Source organism: Vigna umbellata, chromosome 3 (genome assembly GCF_029865625.1).
Source record: "Vigna umbellata cultivar VRB3 chromosome 3, Vumbellata_1.0, whole genome shotgun sequence".
Classification (NCBI taxonomy): Eukaryota; Viridiplantae; Streptophyta; class Magnoliopsida; order Fabales; family Fabaceae; genus Vigna; species Vigna umbellata.
The window spans coordinates 14096557-14120903 of record NC_142167.1 but is presented as its reverse complement, the minus strand read 5'-3'; the positions used below and the strand labels follow the sequence as shown (position 1 = coordinate 14120903).

At 32.3% G+C, this 24347-nt stretch overlaps 3 protein-coding genes across 5 annotated transcripts; 1 reads left to right on the top strand and 2 right to left on the bottom strand.

Moving 5' to 3' along the window:
• The first annotated feature begins 9 nt into the window (after positions 1-9).
• Positions 10-5177, top strand: OTLD1 (OTU-like cysteine protease family protein). 3 transcript variants are annotated; one of them, XM_047297408.2, is made up of 10 exons: positions 10-132; positions 307-352; positions 442-1221; positions 1698-1859; positions 2499-2576; positions 3892-3970; positions 4097-4242; positions 4460-4525; positions 4612-4789; positions 4877-5177. In XM_047297408.2, exons 3-10 carry the CDS (start codon positions 592-594, stop codon positions 5083-5085), a joined length of 1548 nt encoding a protein of 515 aa, XP_047153364.1. In that variant the 5' UTR covers positions 10-132; positions 307-352; positions 442-591; the 3' UTR covers positions 5086-5177. The 3 variants fall into 3 exon arrangements, with proteins under 3 accessions (XP_047153364.1, XP_047153365.1, XP_087966394.1); XM_047297409.2 differs by having other exon boundaries at positions 432-1221; XM_088110268.1 differs by lacking the exon at positions 10-132 and having other exon boundaries at positions 152-352; positions 432-1221.
• Positions 5178-6847: 1670 nt separating this feature from the next.
• LOC124824898 (M28 Zn-peptidase nicastrin) lies at positions 6848-15725 on the bottom strand. The gene is made up of 14 exons (XM_047297406.2): positions 15213-15725; positions 14278-14447; positions 12852-12955; positions 12456-12522; positions 11550-11642; positions 11303-11467; positions 11053-11193; positions 10885-10962; positions 10366-10478; positions 10236-10296; positions 8659-8826; positions 7825-7926; positions 7287-7376; positions 6848-7197 (listed from the first exon to the last, which is right to left on the bottom strand). The coding sequence occupies exons 1-14, from the start codon at positions 15490-15492 to the stop codon at positions 7135-7137; spliced, it is 1695 nt and encodes a 564-aa protein (XP_047153362.2). The 5' UTR covers positions 15493-15725; the 3' UTR covers positions 6848-7134.
• A 3431-nt stretch (positions 15726-19156) lies between these two features.
• On the bottom strand, positions 19157-23695 carry LOC124824897 (NF-kappa-B inhibitor-like protein). Its single transcript, XM_047297405.2, has 9 exons — positions 23474-23695; positions 21894-22060; positions 21638-21742; positions 21387-21443; positions 21154-21234; positions 20885-20919; positions 20277-20366; positions 20006-20165; positions 19157-19653 (listed from the first exon to the last, which is right to left on the bottom strand). The coding sequence occupies exons 1-9, from the start codon at positions 23619-23621 to the stop codon at positions 19534-19536; spliced, it is 963 nt and encodes a 320-aa protein (XP_047153361.1). The 5' UTR covers positions 23622-23695; the 3' UTR covers positions 19157-19533.
• Positions 23696-24347: the final 652 nt, after the last annotated feature.

The following is a 24347-nucleotide window of genomic DNA, read 5'->3' as shown; positions in this document are numbered from 1 at the left end:
CCAGGTGTAAGGTGGTGAGGAAGAGGACGTTGGTGTTGAAACTCACCGTTCCTTCACCGTTAAAACCTTTCCACACTTTTCTCCTTTCTCTATTCTTCTCTTTCAAAAACCCTAATCAATCCTTCTTTTCAGGTCAGTCACTCAACCACTCCATCTCGCATTATTCCCTTTCTTTCTTTTTCTCAATTTTCACATAATCAACGTATTCCTCATCCTAATAACTACAATTGCAATTACATTTTCCCCTTTCTTTTCTTTCGTTCCTTGGATCGACACGCCAATTGTTTTTGGTTTCGATGCGTGCAGGTTGGGGTCGCGAAGGGTTTTGATTTTTCGGCGGCGGAAAATCTTGGTAAAATTCGTCTTCTTAACAAAAAAAGAAAGGTTTTCTTCTTTAAAGTTGGAGGGTTGGGTCTGATGAGAATTGTTAGGGGAATGCAGAGATCGCTTTGCGAGGACCACTGCTGCTGCAACGACTCTTTCTTTCAAGGGATTGGTATCACTGCGCCCAAGGCCAGAACACGTGACAAACTAATGATCCAAACCCTCTGAAAATCCAAGATTAGGGTTTGTGTTGCGTTGCCAATTACAATGACTCGTGTGTTGGTTCAGAGGGGTTCTTCCGGCGGTGGTTCTTCTTCTAACGCAAACCGGAGCGGTGGGTCGTCTACCAATCCCTCGGCGCGTGCAGAGGCGCAGGTTTTGGTCTCGCCGGACATTACTGATGAGGTGGTTGTTGGAGATGACGTTTTGGAGAGTGATGATAAGGGGAAGAGTGAGGAGAGTATTCATTTTGAGCAGGCTGACGGGTCTTGTGATGATGGTGTGCCTACAACTGTTGTTGAGAGTGATATAAGGGAAGAGTTTGTGAAGGGATTAGGTGGATTGAGAATTGGTGAAAGGAATGTTGCAGTGAGTGAGGGTGCGAGTGGGGATTCTTCTTCCTTACCTGTTGGCGGTGCTTCGTGTCCCCCGCCTCCTCCGGTGCCGCCTCCCAAGCCTTCTTTGGCAGGGAATTTGAATGCAAGGAGGAGTGTGGCCGGGAGTTTGATTTCAGGTAGTGTGGGATCGTCGAGGAGAACATCTGCATGGCCGGTTGTTCCGGCCAGGACTTCACCTGCTGGGTCTAGGCCGTCTTCTCCCCGGTCACATAACGAGAGTGAGGGGTACAATAGTGCTGATGAACAGAAGCCTTGTCTGGTTTCGTCTTATGATGATTTTGTAAGTTGATGAATCCTTTTTACTAGATTTCAGTGTAGCTATGAGTATTGGTATGTGATTTTCTTTAGACCATAGTGTGCGAGTTGATTATAAGAAGAAGGAATGATATTGATAATTTAGCCAATTCCTTTTTTATAAGAGAATAATTATGATTAAGCTTGAATTATACCTTTAACATTTCTTGCTTGTTATGGATAATATTAATTAGAATAACATAATGGCATATTTGACAACACCGTATCTGTTTAGACTATAGATATGCTATTAGTTCATTAAGTTAGACTGTAGATATGCTATTAGTTCATTAAGTTAGATAATGGTTCCGGATCTGTTTAATTTGTATGGAGCTCTTGTCAATATTAATCATTCATCATCTATCGAACAATTCCGTGCTGGGCTGTGTCTTGATACTTTGTTAAGTTTTTCAAGTCGAGGTATGTATTAATAAATTGAACTGCCATTGACATTTATTCCAGGAAAGAGAGCGGCAGTTTGAAATTGATATCAGAAGAGCAAAAGGTTATGAAGTAAAAAAAATGATGGAAGATGGAAATTGTCTTTTCCGAGCGGTTGCAGATCAGGTGTATGGGGATTCCGAAGTGTATGATTTGGTCAGACAAATGTGTATAGATTATATGGTATGATAATGTTGTATTAATTTTTATTTGTGACAAATATTGACACTGAATGTGCTTTTGGTCCGTATAATATGTTTCTAATTATATGATAAGAAGTTGATCTAATTTTAATGGCTTTTAGTGATTTTAATCAACAAATCAACCAAAGGATTTAGTTCATTTTAGCTTTTTTATCTCATAAAGAATTAATCATATTTAATTAATACATTTAGCAATGGTCTAATCATGTCTTTTTAGAACACTACATTTTTTTTGGGTGTAGGAAAAAGTAATATGGACCCTAAGCTCACAATTTTTTATGGAATGTTTTACCATTGTGGTTGGTGGTGCCCTTAGGGATCCAGGAAAGTCTTGTAACTTTATTTATTTGATTTTTTTTATTTGTCAGTGGTTAATACATGTATATTTGAACAATTTTATGTCCTGTTTTGTTGCTTTTAGTTGGTTAGAAATTTTTTGTTGTTTGAATTTTCATAAATATGCCTAATTCAATTGATAAATTGTTTTAAGTATGTACATTCAACTGAATGCTGGCACATTTTTGTATGTGCATACTTCATAGATTTTTCTCATGCACGTATATTGGTGGAGTTTTATTGAACTTCAGAGGAATAAGTATATTTGTGGTTTTATCTTCAGGAGCAAGAGAGAGATCACTTTTCTCAGTTTATAACTGAAGGGTTCACATCTTATTGCAAGAGAAAAAGAAGAGATAAGGTACGTGACAGTACAGTTGACATGCATTTTGTTTCTAAGGGAAAACTTGAAGTTATTATTGGGATTTTAGGTCTTTTTGTTAGGATATAATTGCTTTATTTCTCTCCCTTTTCATTTGCTATTGATTGTGTGGCAGTCTGGTTAGGTTTTTTTCTAAAATTATTTTTGGCAAACTACAGTTTACAATTTATATACTAAAAATATTGTAATGTGATGAACGGAAAGAATGCACAAGTTCCCTGAATTTGAGAGATCCAGGACAATCCATAGCCACAATACTAATGTAATGGGTGGCTGAAATGATTTAACACTTGTTAATCTTTGTGCTGGTTGTTCACTTGTCTCAAGCTCTCGACCCTTTTACCTTTTTATGTTCTATATTCGCTTGAGAACTATCTATTTGATTGATGGTTTAGAATCTTCTTTCTTAACTCTTTGTGTCTACAATGATGTGATGATTTAGTTTTAAGAGATTGAAACCCCCTTTCATTAATGTGTAAAATAATCGAGTGTTGTCTTTACCCAAATGTTGTGAAATATCGTGTGTTGGCATAATGGAAACAATCCTTGAATGACATGGGGCAATGAGTTAGGTGAATCGCGGCTTGAATTCTGGTTAGCCTAATTTGTGGTGGCATAGATTACCAACACAAAAGAGAAAATCTAGAAATGTGATAGAAATGTCTATTATGTCTCCTAGGTTTTGGTGTGTCTCTAACATCAGTGTTTCAAATGAGTTATTTTGAAGTTGGAACCGGTAAGTTCCATTATAAGTAATCCAATCAAGTACTTGCGTGTTGAGACTGTTTTCTGTGTCATAAATAATTCAATCCGGGACTTAAATGTGTTGAGACTAGTTTTTCTGATTGACAGTTGTTCAAGAAACTTCATTTCTTTATTCCCTTGTATATTTCATGCAAACTTAATATAATCACAAGCTTTCTTCTTTTTTTTTCTTTTTTCATGCCTGCATTTTTATTCATGTTGATGTGGATTTTACTTTTAAAGGAAGTGAGCATCAATATTTACATATGGCTCTTCTCAGATGATATTCTCATAATTAAATGAATTTGTGTATGTGCTCCGACCTTAATAGGATTAGTGCCCTTGTGGACTCTAACTAACCATGCTTTGGTGTTCAGTTTATGAGATTAACGGCAAGTATTTTTGTGCTCTTATTCCTACATAGGGAGCTTATCCATTATAGAACATTTGTATATGAATTTCTTGGAAAAAAATCGGGTGCATTATTCTCCATTGGGAATATAGGTCTTTTGGATGTGTTTAAAGCTATTTTGTGTTCATTTTTTTACAGGTTTATGGAAACAATGTTGAGATTCAAGCCATGTGTGAAATGTATAATCGACCGATTCACATATACTCATACAGCGTAGGTGAGTTTCTGAAACTTTGATGTCTGATGGTTTATATAATCAATTTATAATAACATCAATCATTATGCAGAATCTATGTATGATTGTTTATGTAACCAGTTTATAATAACATCAATCACTATGCAGAACCTATCAATATCTTTCATGGAAGTTACAACACTGACACACCACCAATTCGATTGAGTTATCATCATGGAAACCATTACAATTCCCTTGTTGACCCACGGCGCTTGGCAATTGGTGCTGGTCTTGGGTTCAGCAGTCTTCGTGGGGTAAGTACCATTGACTATTATTTCTGTCATTCTTCTACTGTGTTATGATTTTACCCGACATCAACTGGATAATTAAACTTAATATTGTATTCTATAATAAACAATTATATAAAACCTTATACATAATAATTTAAGGACTCAGAACTATGCAAATTGTGACATTAACAAATTGTTTGCTAATAAGTGATGTCCATATGTGTTTCATGATGATACTCAGACAAATGTCGACAAAGATCAAGTCAAAGATGCTATTAAATCTCAACAGGACGAACAGATCAATAACGTAAGTATTTCAAATTGAAATGGTGAGAATGGCGAATTTTTTCTTAACTCTTGCAACAATAATTTTTATCTCGTTGCTTTCAACAGGCACTTTTAGCTGAGGGTCGGTTTTACTCTGATCTTGAGCTGACAGAAAAGGAAATTGAACGAATGGTGATAGAAGTTTCTCGAGCGGAATACCTTTCAGATAGTAGTACATTTAAGCAACAGCTGGGTGACAGAGAATCGTCTACCTCAAACGCTGAACCATCGTCATCTGGAGCAAGTGAGTTTTGTATACAAGTTTGAAATAGTTTTTATAGTTTGAAATATTTTATATAAAAGTTACTTAGTGTGTTAATGAGAGGAGCAGGATCATCAGGCACTGGGCGGAAGACAGAAGATGGGAAAGAGCATGGTTGTGATCTGAGCAGTGGGATGCAAATTTTACTGTCGATGGGATTCACATACATCCAAGCGATTGAAGCTTACAGCATATTTGGGGATGATGTTGATTCCATGGTTTGTTACCTCTTAGAAACCGGCAGTAGCAGCAGACGTAAGGGCAAGGCCACTGAATGACACAACATATCTCTTCAACTTAAATAAATTTGTTTAGTTTTTCAACTGCAACTAAATCAGTTAAATAAATATAATACCCTGTTGTATCTTCATCAATCATCACTATACAACCATTAACCTCTCCACTTTATTTTCCTCAAATTTACAAAACAAAACAATTACTTTTCCTTTAAAATTAAGTGGCCGCTTATCATGAAGCAAATATTTATAGGATATTAGCTATTTTATATATAAAATCCGTCGCTCAGAATCAATTTTGGATATGTTTGGCCAGGTTTTATTTTAATAAGTCTTTTTTCCCTAGTTTAGGATTCTTCAAAACATTAGATTTTAATTTTTTTATAATTATTCCTTTTTTATCTTTGGACAGTTTATTCACCATTTCTTTTAATTTGTATGCATTTTCTTTTCTTTTTTCGTGGTAAAATTGAGTTTTATTTAAGATCGATTTTGTACTAATTTATATTGGTAAGGAATATAAGGTTTTTATATTTCACATGAGTATTAAAAATCTATTTTTTATTAATTTGTATGAGAGATTTTAAGAGATAGTTTTACAAGATACCTATCATATAATAAGTTAGTTTAATAAATTCTAACTACTGGCTCTAATGCAGATCAATATGTCATCTTATACGTAGTTCTCATATTTTATCTTTATCTACTTTAATATCTTGTTCTTTTTATAAATATTATAAGAAAAAAGCAAATCCTTTATTTTCTTAAAATAAATAGAATTTTTTTATTAGATGTTTTCATTATATATATAATTTCATTTAAGTTACTAGAAATTTAAATATACATATGTACATGCATGTATCTATGAATATAAAGCTGTTCTTGAAAAAGGTTTTCAAAATTATTTAAAATAAAATTTAATTTTCATATATATAGGCACATTTAAAACATTTATAGGAAAATTTTGGTATTGATAATAGCCGTACATATAAAACAATTATCACTCTAATGTTTTCTTGTTTAAATTTTTGTGTATTTGTATGGTTGTTTTATTATTTTGTGTATGTGGTGATGAGTTGTATAATAGTGTGATAAGTAAAAAGGTTAAATAGTTACAATAAAGTGTTATCGAGTGTGACCTTATTACAGATTAAAAGAAAAGGCAATTCTCTCTAATGCCCAAGATTTAATAAAAAATTTACGGTTTCATTCATCCTATCAGATTTCTAACCCTCCTCCAACATGAGTATTCTTCAATCCTTGTACATCTTTGAAAAGTTTAAAAAATAATGTTCTCCTTCTTCATCTTATAAGTAGTTCATCTTAATCTTGCCTTTTCTTTTTCTTATATAATCATGTTGTTCACTGTAATTCTTTCCTCATTCCTAGCATTTTGATACCTACTCTAGCTTTCAACATATAAAACGCTTAAGACCATTCACTTTAGCTTCTTACGTGCCATGCAATATCCTCACTTCAACAACAAAATTTCTTATCTATCTGACCATACCTTTAGAAATCGGTTCATGGTGAGTATGTCATCGAATTTTATGCACCATTATCCTCCTCAATCCCTGGCTTCCATAAAGTTGTATAAATTTCCCCAGTTTCTTCGTTTTTGGTAAAAGATTAGATTAATCCTAACTCAGAAAAGGTAAACTTGCGAGCACATTTAACAAGGTACAAAGGTTACACCATTCCGAACAGAATAATTTTATTTAGCAAGCAGTAAGTAAAGTTATATTTTATAATTAACCGAATGGATCCTTTATTGAGCTAAAACTAAGTGAATAAGCCTTGCCTATAATAACCAGGGTAACCATTTGTTAACAAGGCATGAATTAGTAAACAATTTTTACACTACAAAAATGCGCCAAATGAAAACGGGCGAAAAATAAATATCAAAATTTTGGCGTTGTTAACTTCGCACAGCCAAAAATAAAAATCTTACTGTTTTTAACCACTAAAGCAACCAACTTCAGGAAATGAGGAAAAAAAATCCGCTACAGAGCTTTTCATTAGAAACTTGGATCCTAGGATACTTTTTAAATCTTGAGAACTACGTAGACAAAATCCTGGTAGCCACACTTACTATGCAGTTTTCACTTTTCGAGATGGAGGCCGCCGAAATAGACTGATTAGATCATCAAGACCCTGTCAGACAGCATCGGTTAGATTGAGTGCATACAAACTGGATACCTAAAATTTTGCAAAAGATTTTAGATAATAAATAAATAGATTACCCTTGTGGTGATGACCAAGAAACTGAAGAGTACAATTAAATACGATCCCAATACTAGAAGCAACAGCAAGTCAAATGTGACACTGGCAACCTGTAAAACCACAACAATTTCTTTCAATGCAACATGAAATTCCAAAGCCAAAAGGTAAATACTTAAATCTAAGTTTGGATTTAACTTATTTTGGAGCATTAAAATTCTTGTACAGCTTCTTCAAAGAAATTTTGAATAAACTTTCCAAAGAAAAGGAATCAAACATGCATATTTTGGAAAAATGATACAGATTTTGTTTATTGTGAAATTTTACTCCTTTTAAACTGGAAAAAGATGTCCTTTAAAAAAAAAGGGCAAACAGGTCGGTCAAATAACCAAAAACATTATGAGCCCTCGAGAAATTGATAACTGAATTATAAACATGGTCAGGACTCGGGAAGGACGGAAGATCGTCTAATCACCAAGACTTCATCAATGATTCATTATGTAGATTAAAATGGCTAAACTTTATATACAGACACGGTTCAAAGAAAATAACTTCAAATACCTGATATATGTTCAGCTTTGCCCGGGTTGAATCATAGAAAGTGAACACTCCCTCTAGCACATCTTTATGCAGATTTACCTCGTCAGTATGATCTTCTAATTCCTATATACGCATATAAAAACACTTGGTAAGTACAGAAGTGAAACTCCAGATATTGAGAATCGAGGAATGAGCAGCCTTCAACCTAACTCGAATGCAGTTTCATTACAACTTTCTAGTACAAAACAAGAAAGTATATTTAAAGCCGTTTTCTCCACAAATATTACACAATATTAGCATATGTAAATCCCCTTATCAACCCAAATTAAAATTGCATACATTTGAATATTGCCAGAAACTAAAATGCAGACAATCTGTGTTGTTTTGACTGTCTTCATGTTGGACACTGCAAAGATGCTTGTAATAAGTGCAGTTGTTTTCTTCCAATTTTATCTTATATCAATAGAAATTGAAACACCGTAATAATTATATAAATCAAAAAGCACTTCTACTATGTTTACAATGTAGCTCATACTTTTAGAACATCAATTATTTCTTGTGATTACTTTTCATTTTTCATTATAATTTTTTCTATTGTAGTCGTGTTGTCTTCAAGACTTATATATTTTCCACATCTGTATCATATCATATTGGTGTCTCGCATCAACTGATATACAAATTTTCCCCATCTGTGCTTCTTAAGCTACAGAGATTCTCTCAGCTGATCCACAACGAGAACCGTTGTATTGGGGTGATCCTTTAACTTGAAAAAACAGTAAAAGCCGTGACAAATTGATGCGTTACAATGGCATGTTCACAAAGTAAAAAAAAAAGCAAAAAAGCATGCAACAATACCTTTTTCAGTGCCATGACAAAAGGATCGTCTTTGGAGAGAAAAGGAGCTACTCGAGGTGTTTGGGACAAAACATCTAACCATGATCGAACATAAGAAGGATTAACAGCCAAGTTGGTGTTGTCTGCAAATATCTGGATGTTCTTTCCTTGGTGTCCATAAATATGCCTCTGCAAAAAGTAGATCAGAAGACTGTTTAAAAGAACAAAGTTGGCTTCTCATTAAAAAGAAATACTGGGAATCCGATACATTTATAAAGCAATTTCTGTTTCTGGCCAATTCTTTAAGCGGAAAACAACTAATCATAAAATGAACATCTATTAAGTAATCTTGCTCTAGTCTGCTAATTAAGCCAGTTTGCAATAGTCAACCAATGTAGTGTTTGACCCTTTTTTTTTAAGGTTTTTTTTCTTGAAAGAAAATGTAGACAAACATATTTTCTGAAGATCTATATAGAAATGAAAAATATCTAAAAAGAACTTTGGAAAAATAACTACTCTCTCCACTCTCTCAATGTTGCCTCACGAGTCTAAAAAGAAATGAAAACTAGAACTTCTACTTTTCGTTTAGAGTTCTTATTTTGAACTATAATTTCACAGTAGGTTTTAGACGCAAAAATTAAATAGAACAGAAAATAGCCAAAGAATAGGCTCGCACAAAAATGATTATCTTCAGTAAGGCACACTCAAAATGTCAATGACATGAGCAATTCAAATTTCAAAAATATTTTTTATGATACTGCACAGCTTCTCTCATATCTACAACTTTGGCATTGCCACAATTCCTATATAATTAAACCAATGTCAATCCAGATAACAACGTTAAAAATAGAAAAATAAGCCAGAACATTCGAATCCAGGAATGAAGGAGAAAGGAAGCAAATTTTGTGCAAGAGTGATCATTTTGTAAGTTTGAATGAATCACTAAAGAGTGTAAACTTTGCAAATATAAGGAATCAACTAAGCAAAACCTCATCAGCAACTTTTAATGCAATGCTAATATATATATATATATATATATATATCATAAACAGCACGTCATTAATAGAACAGTTTCATCGACATGCACAGTGCTAAACAGGTATTAATTAGCTCAATTCAAGGGTCTTTTTTGGAATAGACAAAGTTGAAGGGCCGCTGGTTCATCCAAGGGTAAATAACCAAGTAAAATTATGGCATGGTAGCCTTTTTCTTAAGCATATAATGGAGCAAAGTAATGCCACCATTTAGGAATTCAAATGGCCACAATAGAAACCTCAAAAGATCTAAATGACCAAGTCCATATAAAAAAATATCTACCAAACAAATTCACATTAAACATTGTACACAAAATCATACAAAAGATTAATTTTGAAATTAATATAAATACACACTCACTGCAACAAATATAGTGAATAATACTAGAACTAGTGCCCAGGACAAACAAACAAACAAAACACTCCCTCATGATTCTTATTATGCCAAATGATTGGAAGGAGAATTAATTATAAGGACATTGAGAGGCTACATTCCTAATCTTTTGTTTTTTCAGTGAGGGAATGAACAATGACTTCTAGTTTTTTGAGGTAAACAAATCTTACCGCAAGACTTTCAGCAATTAATTTCACACTCCTGACAATAGTTGCTTCATTAACAAAATGCCTGCAGAAGCTCAGTCAGCAAAAAGGTAAAAAAGTAATAAAATTATGGCATTTAGGTCCAGATATGAACCTGCTGTCAACCAAACCACCAGCCTTTTCTAGCAATTCAGGTGCTGTAGAGAGTTCGGATAGAGTGGCAGCAGTAACTCTCAGCCTTGAAAACTGTTCATGCTCCCAAGCTACCTACAGCAGATGACCATCTTTAATAACTGATATTAGAAGTAGCATTTAGACAAAATGGAGGAAGCAAGTGCTTGCTATCAGGAAATCTTTCACTAAGACATGAAGCACGAGCTGATATGAGAAGGAGTATAAAGTGTAATCTATTAGGAAGCTTAAGTAATAAAACATAAGGGCTTACATCAGACTAAAATGAAATTAGAGGAGCAAATACATCACAGTTTCCAGACCTTTTTTTATAAACATGTAAACAACATATAAGGTGATTGTACATGGTACTACTGTAATAAAATAATGTGATGATGGCAATTGTGTGAAAATACAACCAAATTGATATTGAGCAAAAGCTAAGTATAAATTACTAAAGATCTTGGAAAGTGAAACAGAACACCAAGAATTTATCACTTACTCGAGGATTGGAAATGTTTATTTTCTTATGCTTCAAATTGACTTTAAAACCTAATTCTTCTGCAACACTTGAAAAATCCTACACAAAATTTTCCATTAGAAATCATAAAGATAAAACTGCAAGTAATCCATTATAGTAAAGCCTGCACCACTTGGACCATTCACTTACTTCCACAATTTTCTTAATGAAAGCATTTTCTGGAGGCTTAGACACATGAATCCACAATTCATTTTCCCATGAACCAATACTATCTAAGCAAATAGCATAGTCAATGCTCTCACGCAGCCGTTGATCAAAGCTTCGAAGCCACTGAAAATGCAGAATTATGTAAAAAAAAATCCAGAACAAAAGGGAAGGTTGATTACGTGTTAAAGAATTGTCTGCAAAAAAATGAACTTCCAAATATGATATATATTACTTTACGAGTTCCATTGTAGTTGTAAGGCCCACCAGATGTTAGCCCAAACAGCAGATTGTATTGCCCTCTTGTCTTTGGATTAGAATATAAGAGAGAAAACAGCCTAGCTACTTCAAGAAGAGCCACAATGCCACTTCCATTACTATCACTTCCCACCGATAATGCCTGCAATTTCAGATATTTTAACATGATAATCATATTATTTTGAACAGTTTGGTTTTAAAGGTAAACTTCATAAACAACATACAGGAGCAGCCCCAAAGGTGTCATATGATGCCACTATCGCTATGGTGGGTAATTGATGAGCATCATCATCTGTCTTCAGTCCTGCCAACCATCCCTGCAACCATATAAAAGATACATTCACACGAGTTCTATTTAAAGAATAGTACAAGCAGATTATCCAATTAAGAATTAATCAGTTCTGTTGATACATGCAGCTAAACTGTTACTGATCACAGAAGAACTCCAAGCTGTTTATACCTGTAGATTATCCAGTATATTTGCACTAATTATGTGTGAGAATCCTAAGGAAAACACTAAAACACAAAAATTGGCAGATTATTTCCTATATTGATTCACCCCAACAAGACACCTGAAAGAGACAAGATCTGTGTAACAAGTGACATGATCGCCTGTTAAATATTCCAAGTGAAACAATTCCTTGTAACTTAGTCCAAAACTTGCTAAGTGAGGTTTTAAAAAATAATCTTTCACGGTTGGCAGATTATTTCCTATATTGATTCACCCCAACAAGACACCTGAAAGAGACAAGATCTGTGTAACAAGTGACATGATCGCCTGTTAAATATTCCAAGTGAAACAATTCCTTGTAACTTAGTCCAAAACTTGCTAAGTGAGGTTTTAAAAAATAATCTTTCACGGTATGCTTCTCTGGTTATTAGTTCATGCTCGAACCCAGGGTTCTTCCAAATTATCTAGATCTTTACTCAAGGCTTCCTAGAATGATTATTGCAGCAATCTGGTGTTTTTGTTAACCAAGACTTACATTGAACCAGTTGTTGTAGAATTTAAACAAAAAAAATTAGAAAAAAAGAAGGAAATAAATTTATGGTATGCATTCAAGAAACATAAGTTTGATTTGGCTTTTCAATCACATTGCATTTATCTAAAATTAAGGTTGAACAAACACCTGAATATTTGTAATAGGAGGAGAAACAACTTTCCTTGGTTCTGCGGCTGAAACAACAAATTTGTATCTGCAACATCCCAAAAAAAATGGAAAGAAATCATTCAAAATGTTACTTCCAAGAGAAAAATAAACTTGGTATGGTAATACAATAACTCAACAAACATGCAAATTAAGTAACTACTGTAAGGAAGTCCAGGAAAGAGAATTTAATAATATAAGAACAGCAGCAATTAGGAAATGAATAAGACAATTCAAATTCAAACAAATAGAACAGAAGGCATCCAACAACACAAAAATGTAATGCCCAGGAGTTGGAAATATAAAAGGTAATCCCATATGCGGTCCAATCAGTCAAGCCTTAAAGCAATGAAAGCTTCATTTAAGATTTGTATTCACCCGCCAGTTGTTGCAGTAGCAGGTTGACCAGTGACATCATTCTTCTTGATATCAGCTAACACAGCATCAATATTGTCATCCTCAAATGCAAAATAAACAGGATACTGCAACAAGATGCAACACCATAAAAGTTACATCTCCCACAAAATAACAAGTAAAATGATAGAGGTGTACATGATTATGTAATAAACGGGGGTGGGTGGGGACAAAAAATAATTGAAGGACACGTACTTCCTCACATTACAAAAAAAGAAACATGTCATGTAACACAAGCCAAAGACAAATATTTGTAAATCTTTTCCCTTACATGTACATCCCATTAAAGTTTAAAAACATTCTGCATAACCCCTGATAAGGGAGGCCATCGGAATGGTAAAAAAGGAAGAAGGAGCAAGTGTACTTTGAGAAAATATCTGAAGGTGTGTCATTGTAATTTACTTTTAATAATAATAATCAGCACGGTGTTACAAGTCTTCTTAGATAATTGAGAAACCACCTTCAGTAGTTCGTTACTTATGCTGTGAAATGATTGTGAGACATGCTACACAAATGGTTCCATGATATAAACTGAAAAATTATGCTCGAGCAGAAGCTAGGCAGAAAATAAGTGTTAAGAAAATTTTCCAGTTTCGAAAATATCTCAGCACTGATGAACCAGTCAAGGACCTAATATGCATGCAAAGACAACTAGAGAAGAATAGTCATAGCAAAATAAATTGTAAGTTAGTTTATGATCATTTACCACAAGTTCACAACCCAAAGATAAAAAAATAAGAATTTAATTAAAACACAGAAAGTGTAAGGTCTTTTACACTGTCATTCAATCATAATTTGTTATGTTAAAATTGTTGAATTTTGTAATAATTTCTTTAAAATTTATCTTTTCGCAATTTCTAATTGATTGACACTGTAAAAATATTTGTACTCGGTGTATAAAGATTAAACACCATAAACAAATCATCTGCTACAAGTGAATGTACAGTGCTATGGACCACCACTGCATGCATGCAATAACATTTGAAACCCAAACAAGATTAACATGCACATTATGAGGCTATCCAAAGTCTTTAATCGTCATCACATTGGTGGAACTCTTACAACGGCAATTACCCTTTTTACCAAACAAACACTAAACCCTAGACTGAATGATAGAAAGCAATAAATTTGTTTAAAAGTGATTGGAGTTGAACACAGCTCAGTTGGTCAATCACTGCATGAACCACTATAAAGATATAATAAAACCTGAGAACATAGTAGTAGCTGAATAAAATCACCACAACTACTTCAAAAGGAATTCATAATTCATAATTCAAGAACAAATTCATTGATCGTCACTTCCTCCTCTCAAGTTGGCAAATGTTTTATTTTATAGGATATTCAAACGAAAAAAAAATGAAAACAGTCAACAAAAAGGAAATATACTTACAGGTAAGTTCGCGTGTATGAGTATTTGTTCAAGTTCCGCCAATACATTCCTCAGCGGTTCTGTACTCCCATCTCGATTGTTACTCCCCTTACCATCCTTGTTTTCAAAACTGAACAGCCGGGGAAGCAAAAATATTAAACCCCCAAGAGGCTTGCTTTCAGCAATATATTCTGCCATATTGCAGTCACAAGATTTTGATATTGTTAAATAACAAATGAGACAAAATAAAATCCTTCAAATAAAGATATCAATACGAATGACAGGAACAAGAAATGTTCAGCATTCACTAGAAAAAATAAAACAGTTCAAATTATTAATAAAATGAATAACATCAGGACAAACACAGCAATAACTACTCCATTTTATAAAAACATTAAACTTATCACTTGTCCTGCTTAACTAGTGAATCAGAGCTTCTCCATACCTAAACCACGACATATAAGCTACTACGGATGCATTTCGAAGAGTTTATACAGCTAGTTAGGGCTCATCTCAACACAGAGTTACTCGTGTAAATGTTATAATACAGCTCACTAAAATAGTTTATGATATGTTTGTGAGCTGATTTTCAGCTCCTTTCCACAACTTTTCAGGATAGTTTATGAAAATAGCATACATAAATGATTGCACACTAAAAACACTCATTTAGTAAGTTCTTAATTAATTCGTTTACCCAAACGCACCCTAGGACAATTTTACAGGTATGCATGTAAAGTACTTCCTTTCAGACTATCATGCGTAACATCTTAACCAATCTAGAGTGACACTGAAGTAACACTTCTGCCACTTCTCAAACGCCGTTACTAACTTCTGCAACTACTACGTCACGCGCAACAAATAAGTCTCAGCAGAATTAACCAGAATAAATAGTAATCAAACCAAAACGTAAAATTTGAGAAAAGGAAAGAAAAAAAAAAAGCAGAAAGAAGAAGAACCTTTAACAAAAGACATGTTAAGTTCGCGAAGTGGTATGAGGAGGACGGTGCGAGAGAGATCAGTGTGTGGAGAGAAGTGGAGCGAGGCGGCGTGATGGTTGAGGCTGGCGAGTCGAGATCCGAAAGGAACGCCGGACATGTCGTACTGGATGAGGCGGTAGACATCAACAACAGTGGCGCCGTCGCAGAGGTCGACGCAGGCGACGAGGATGAAAACGAGCGCGATGACGGAGTCGAACAGCATTTCACGCTCGCGATGTTTCCGAGGCGCCATAACCATGGAGCAAGGTAAGATCAGATCTGCGAATTAGGGTTTCCAAATTCGCGATCGACAAGTGGATAAAAGAAGACGATACCGATCTACGCTTAAATATATCTGTTTGTATCGATCAATATAATATTATTAATTATTTATTTTTCATCCGAGCATAAGGTAGCTACAATACAAAATGATGCCAGAGAAAGCGACGCTGATTCAAGAGATTGAAGATGAGAAACCAGGTCACTTACACTGAAATCATTAGAAGACTGTACTGTAGTAGTAGTAGTAGTACTCATTAGTGGGTTTTCTTTTTCTTTTTTCTTTTTTTCATTTTAACATTTTAATTCTTCTTTTTCTTTCAGGTAAACAACAACACTCATATTTTTCACTTGATTTTTAAATTCTGTTGGTAATTTTTTTCTTTAATTTTTAAAAAATTTAAATATGATTTGTATTTCTAATTTTCAGTTGATGTATATTTTATTTAGTTTTTCAATCAATCTCTAAAGTAACCATGTTGATTTAGGATATAAAAAATAATTTAATTAGATAAAATAAAAACAAATAGGTATATTCAAATTTAAAAATTAGATAAACATTATATTTGTTAAAATATGGAGGTTAAAATTATAAAAGTAGAATTAAACTATGCGAAAATTTAAATAAAAGTAAGATTACAATTAAATCTTTTTTAAGTTTTGATTTATAGTAGTAGGTAACAATGTGGTTTCTTTTGACATGTAAAAATGGCGATGACCTATATTTTAATTTAAGTTGTGTATTTGTGTTTAACACATATCCCGTGTATGACATTTTAAAATATTTAATCAATATTTATAAATAAAACATTTAATCTATAAAATAATAATATTTGTATGATAGAAGTAATTTATAATATTTTATGTTGATAATTTTGATATATATATATATATATATATATATATATATATATATATGATTTTAATTTAGATTAGATATATACATATATTAAAAAATATACAATAACTTTTAAAATCATGTACATATAATATACGTGAATCTAAATTAAAATCATATATATATATATATATATATATATATATATATATATATATATATATATATATATATATATATATATATATATATATCGTATCTGATATAAATATTGTGTCCATGTATCTTCGATAACGAGGAGGAATTAGTTGTTGATAAAACTTGTTAACTTTTCCTATAGTTTTATATTTTATTTTAATATATGTTTTAAAAAGCTCACTTGATTATGAAAGTAATTTTAAATTTTGAGTTGATTAATGATGTCTATAATAAAATAAATTAAAAAATTATTATGTTTATATATTAAGTTATTTTTTTATAATGAATAGTTAAAATTTGATTTATAAGTTATTTTTATATATGAAATTAGTTTTGTTATTATTAATAAAAATATTTATAATGATTTAAATTATAATATTATTATATATTTTTTGTTGTTGAGTAATATAATAAAATAAATAATGTAATTTTTTAAAATTTTAATTTAAGGAATATGTTCACGAACCAAAACAAGTTGGAAAACAGAAAATAATAATTGAATTCCTTAAATTTGCCAAATCTAACTCACTTTATCATCTTAATTTTTAGTATAAAAGGTGACTTTTAATTAAATTTTATTTAAGTTATATATTTATTAATACCGTAATTAAAATGTTTTTCAATCAACTTGGTTATTTATAAAAAGGACTGAAGAGCATAGTTCATTACTAATAACTTAATACTTATTAAATTGGGAAATTAATTACTAATAATTTAATACTTATTAAATTGAGAAATTGTATATATAGTTATCTTCTTAAAATATATATCTAACAATTTATAAAAGTTCAATATTGAAAACAAGAACTTTATCATATCGAAAACAAGAACTCAATTTCTAAATAGTAAGAAACTATTAAAAGTGATAAAAACCGTCTATATTTAAGAAAATGTTTTATTATGGTTTAAGGAACTATTGGGTGTGGTAACACCATTTAAAATCAATTAACAGCTTACACGTGTAGAATGGACAGAAACATTAAAGTGAAAACTGGATTGAGGTGAAGCATTTATGCATCTCACGTGTTTGTATCAAACTTCCAATTCGCCTGCAAAAGAGATGCTGCTGGGGTTTGAAGAAGAATATTTAGAGTAAACGGTGAAAGAGTGACAGAGTGACACGTGGTTGAGCTTAATGTTACTCTTGGATACATCATTTTCAACGCACCTTGCAAAGTTTAATCTTTTTGCATCTCCATACCTATGTTTTATATCTTCTGACTCTAGGATGTTTTATCATATCTAAATGGTATACTTTTAAGAATATATTCCACCAATAAATAATTTGAACTTTTTTCATTCTTATTGAGATACAAAAAGAAGAAGGTACAGAGATGCTAAGAGAAATACTCTTTATCTGATATCTTGTTTGAAATTATATAGTAAGCTTCTTTATTGAGGTTTTCTTTTATTTTTTTTAAGTTGATTTGGTATGATTCAAATAATACTTTACACCATGATACAAAAACTTTGATAAAGTTAGCATAAAAAGTTTAAACAACGAAATCGATGCTTTGAGAAGGGTTTTATTTCGCTAATAGCATTTGCAAGGGTTAACTTCCTACCTAGGTCAAAGAGAATTTAAAAATAAAAAATAAAAAATTAGATAAATATAAACGTGTCTTGGATAATTGAGTAACATATTTTAGATGGTTTGACCAGAATTAAGGGTGAAATTACGGTAAACCATCATTTGACAAGTCATTAACACCACAAGATAGTTCGTGGGCTGCTTACGTCTTTAAGATATACAAAAATTAAAATTATAAACTTCGTGTAATAGATAATAAATGACTTAAATGCTTACTTTGTTCTCATGTTAAGAGGTGAATTTCTGTTTAGTAACCGGTTTTAAAAATGAAGACACTAGGTCCCTATGTTATGAAAAATATATAAATAAGATTCACAAAGAAAGAACAAGTTCAACAAATCATCAAAGAAAAAGCTGAAGAGATAGAAAAAGTTGGACAGCAAAAGAGAAGAGAAAAAGTACGGCCACATCAACATGGACTTAACGTCGTTGCTGTCAACTTAACGGACAAGACCTTATTCATACATTTTTCATAACATAGGAACCCAATGTCTTCATTTTTAAAATCGGATACTAAACAGAAATTCGCCTCTTAACATGAGGACGAAGTAAGCACTTAAGCCATAATAAATCAATCAAATTAAACTAAAACTAGAAAAATATATTGTCATCTATGATTTAAAATACAATATAATATGTAAAATTAAAAATAAAATATGGTGCTTCTTTTATGGTTATAAATATAAGTGCCATAAATTAAAAATAAAACAAACGGATATATAAATTAATTTCAAAATAGACATTAACATTTGTGATTTACGTGAAAAATAAACTTGGCAAAACAACAAACATTTGGATTAGACAAAATAATGAGTAGATTTGTATTTTTATATCTTAACCCATACATTGACTCCAGATAAGAAATATAATTTTGGAAAGTAAACAATACAAAAGGGGGAAAGGATACTTGTATAAGAGAAGAGTTATAATATTTATACGCGAGAATGGTTGAGTTACATATTTGCATTGATTACTAACTCTAATGAGTTAGTTGTTATCAATAATCGAAACTTGATGTGAAAAGTAGTAAATGTAAGATGTTTATTACTATATCCAACATCAATGATAAAGGATGATCCTTCCACACTTAGACTATTTAGTGTGACAAGACAATATCATAGGATGAATGAAAGTGCATGTAATATTTTAGCTTATAACTTTCAACAGTCAACAAATGTTAGCTTCAAGAACAAGATATTGATACACTCTTTACTATTTACTGTAATGAAATAGCATCATCGTTCTAAAATTCAAGATGAATGTAGTGAAGGGTTGTAACCTGGTGATCAGTAGTGCTCAGTTAAGGGTGCAGCTAAGCATTTCCAATGTTCCAAGTAAAAGTGAGTACTGAGTCCTGTACTCTGCTGAGTGCTGAGCATACGAAAATAAATACTTCAATCGCTTGATCCATCTTCATTTTCTGGAAACACAAACCGCAAGCCTTCATTGTCTCTATAAACTTGCACCAGAACACCAGCCTTGTAGACAAACATTCCGAACATGGCTGGCACAAGCTAGGGTGAACAAGAGCAAGTATAAATAAATGACCAATGAATTTGATGAAATATGAATAGTAATACTATGATTGGATAATCTACTCTACAAATATAAATGGAGGGGAAAGAAAAGATAAAATGAATTGATCTTCTCTTACAAGCTTATATCAATTTATGTACTTTAGCTTTTAGAAAAATTAAATGAGATCATTTTTACAAAAGTTAAGTGTATAACTCTTATATGAGAAGTTCAATTCATTTTTCTTTCTTCTTTTCTTCTTTTATAAGTGTTTATGGTGAAATTTATTCAAATAGAAAATGCTTAGTGGCTGAAGAAACATTTTTTGATATACATGCTGCCAAGGATTACCTGGAAATCAAAAAAGTCATTGTGAAAATATTGATGAAACAGGACCCAAAGTCCATATATTGTTGCTGGAATAACAAGCCTGGGAGATGAAAGTGATATACTGCTACCCTTGATTGACCTCTCCAAGAAATCTTCAAGGTCCTCACTTCTTATACCAATTCTGGTTAAGAAATATTTTTTTGACCAAAACAAGGGAATAGAAAATGTCAACTACAGAGAATGTTAACTGGAACAATTACATCAAACTCAAAGCACAAGTTTTCATGTGTACTTCTTTGATTTCTTTTTCTTGAATATTTGAGGAACATTTTCATTGGATATGTTGTCTGCATGTTGATACAAGAGTTGAAGGTACAAGCAACTGCATTGAAATGATATATCAGTTAAGTATACTAATAAGGAATGATAAGGACAGTTACATCTTTTTTTTTCCTTCACCCACAAGGAGAAACAGTGATTAATAAATATCAACCGAGGCTCTAAGGTTATCTCCAATGCAAGAGTCATACCATGAGCTCTTATTTTACTTTATGTGGATCCTACCATGCCGCAACATTTTAAAGATATTTTGTAAGTTTTGCTCCAATGAAAGAGTTTTATAATACTCACATTTATAATTTTTTGCTTACACTTTAATGCAAGTACAACCTTCAAAAGATGAAAAATATATTTTTTATTATAATGATCCAGGGTCTTAAATTTAAGACTCTCTATCAACATGCTACGATGAAGGCTTCTTATAAGACTCAAATATTAAACTTAAGACCTTGACTATAACCCCTGCATTGGAGATGCTCTAATGGTCTTAGTAGAGTATCTTAGAGCATTAACAATTACTTCAATAAGGCATAACCAATATGATAAAAGGCAATAACAAACCTGAAAAGTACTCCGATCCCGTAACTTATAGCAGCCTAAAAATATAAGAGAGGCACACATCAGTGAAGGAAATAAAAAGAAACTTAAACCTTGGGGTAGTGTTTGAAGTTAAACCATTATGGTAAGACACTGACAACCATCTAAAATTAGACTGGTCATGAAGAAAGAGAACAAAATTGAGTGGTAAGAAGCACAAAAATGATCTGGTTCCTAATTACAATAGAAAATTGATGAGACTTTTTTGAGACAACATGCAAATTAAAGTTTACCTGTACTGAAAAAATTACCAAGCAATATCCACTACATGCCAATCCAATACCCACAGATAGAAGTAGTAATTCCCTCTTGAGCTACAATTAAGAATAAAATTGAAATAATAAGAAGCTTAAACAATATCAGAACTTCTAATTGATCAAAACCTACAGCCTTGAGGTAAGAAAACACTGATGTCACTAACTTGAGCTAACAAAGAACAATAACAAGGTCAAGAGAGGTATCGTACAGATTCATACTTGAGCATGTTCAGTTTCTTGCGCCTTGCGCTGCTGTCCTGCAACATCTGTTGGTATATTAAGTGAAGCATCCAACATTATTGGATGACGACCAAGTTATTATATATTTACCCGAGAGAAGGTGAATGTGAAAATTTTTGAGACAATAAAATGAGTCGCAGCATATCAATTTCATATTTCATATACAAATTTCCCACTTCCTGTCAATGGGATGTAAATGAAAAACTAGTCTAAAGCATACCTTAGCAGTCACCTTCTTGTTTATTGGAGGAGAATTGTCGCCTGTTAACCACTCTTGGGTTTTTGTAAGTTTCAAAAAACCGCCATCATTGTCAGTTCCCGTGATCTACAAATATTAGAAAAAGCACATAAAATTGAATTAAATGACCAATGAATCAACATACAAAACTTGCAATGAATCAGAACAAGGCAAGAAACAACCAAAATTGGCACAATTGATCAAATGTATTAAATTGGAAACAAAGAGTCTACTGCACCTGCTCTGTTTCTTGAGAAGTATTATTTGTCAGCGTGTCAATGTCATAATCACCAGAGTTTCTGAAATTTCTTCTCCATAATAAATCAGAAGTTCTTGATATAAAATCACCATTTAATTCTCTCTCCTTAAAAAATATTTGCAGGACATCCTCATCGGCACTACTCACTAAAAATATAAGTTTCAACCAATTAGATTTCAACATAAACAAGGTCTACAAGTGACAGGAAAAAAAGATAAATTGACAACAATTAATTATTACTTATGTTGGAGCCAAAAGGATAGAAATAAACATGTACTTTAATAGATATAGAAGCTACAAGGATGAGATATCTCCCAATGAATAGTTAAGCTACAACTGATCAGCAAGTTTTTTCTCACATGTTCCCTCAGACAAGAGCCCTTTTAGGCCTTCCGGAGTAGTCAATGCTTATACTTAGCTATCGTGTCTCCAAATTTAATTTTTATTTACACCCTTTGATGTAAAGGCTCTATTTTTGGCTTGAGGCTAGGACATTGTGTCAATACTTATGCTCAGCTACCATGTACTGAAATCCAACGGACAGATAGGATTGAAGTCTTGCGTACTGCATCAAAGGAACTCTAATACCATATCAATGACCAGTCCTCCAAAAAGCTTAGGCTATTAGGTTTTAAACAACATGAATGGTTATTATATCTAACATTACATTAATGGAAAGAAGGCCCTTGAGTTATAAAGAAAATTGTGATAAGAATGTCCAACCACACTAGCTTTTCAATCAAGAGCTGGGGAGAAAATTTGCAAGTCTACACTATAACACATATTTTAACAGAATAATAGTCAAAATGAATAACAATAATAAGCATAAGAAAGGAAATCATTAAATTCCCCTACAGATAACTGAAACAATTGTTTGACAACAGTCGTTTACTTGTTTTGATGCACCCTCGATTTGAATGTATCAAAAAACTATTCGTTCAAGAAAACTACACTTGAAATTCCTCTTCTTTCTAACGGTCCAACCTCATTCTCTTGCTATCCAAACTCCAAAAAGATACATTTACTTACACGAGATAACGTTTTCAGTCAATCTTAAACCTAGCTATCATGCAATGTAACAAAAAAAAAATGTTTTTTTAAATGATCCAAGCACCGTATTATATTTTCAAAAGTTTTCTCAGACAAAATATTCAGTTGAAACAACGATGAGGAGCTAGCAAGTCAGAATTATTATTTTTAAAAACCAAGTGTTCCGAATGGCAAAGATTAGAGCGTCTTCGACGAATCTTTCCAATCCAGAATCTAAGTTATCAAACTGTAGTACAAAGTATCTCCCAATCAAACTGGAGATGGTGTTTCTCCAGCAGAGGGAAACACTCTTCGGAGTTCAGACAAATTATATGCGTATATAAGTACTCGTAACTATGAGAATTGTGCATGTGCACAGTTTCCATTCTGAGTTTGAAACAGCAAGTCTGATTTGCCTATAACCCTTTCCCCAAACCCCTTATTCTCTCAAAATGCTAACTTTCTCAGCAAAGCATAAAAAGAAGTGATTAAACATGTCCAATCGGGAACCAAGAAACAGAGTGGCTAACCTGAAGGAGGACCAGCTCTTACTCTTAGCACTGAAACCAGTGGAGTGGTTGTGGAAATAGCATTTGGGAAACGAGATAATGCAGAGATTTTTGGGAACTGAAGGCTGGAACAAGTGGGGGGTAATGTAAACCTTGAAAGGGTCTCCATGACATAGATGGAATGGAACCCCTACAATCTGAGCTACCTTACCCGCAACAGCATCATCACCTTTGAAAAAAATAGATATTAACAAAAGTGTACCAAATTTTAATCATTATTGCAATTTTGGACTCAGAATTTATGGACGTAGGCTTTGGTCCTTATTTCCAAAAAAGGAACGATAAATATAAATTAACAGATTATGTGAGATAAAAGTTTGATAATTTTCAATTATGACAATTGGTTTGGAAAGGAATATTACATTTTTTTTTCTTTAAATGGTATCCAATATGTTATTATAAGATTATTATTCTTTAGAATTGTTAGTACTCCATAGGTTGAATCATGGTAATTTGTAATTTAAATAATTAGCTTATAATTCACATTATTATTTTTATGTTTTTAACTGTTAATTTATACATTTTTCGAGTTGTACTTAACCTATTTTAGAACAATAATATTGTTTAACATAATATATATATATATATATATATATATATATATATATATATATATATATATATATATATATATTTCGTACATTTTGCATTGTCTGGTGTTGTGCTTGTATGAGCTCAAATACTTCACACGACTTGATCGTTTCATGGTATTGTCCAGACTTCAAATTTCGTTCATTGGTTACATTTTTTTTCTTCTTTTTACTTTAAATTTTTTATTAATAAACCTTTTTTAAAAATAATCACTATTTTCCCATATGTTTCAATTCCCGCTTCG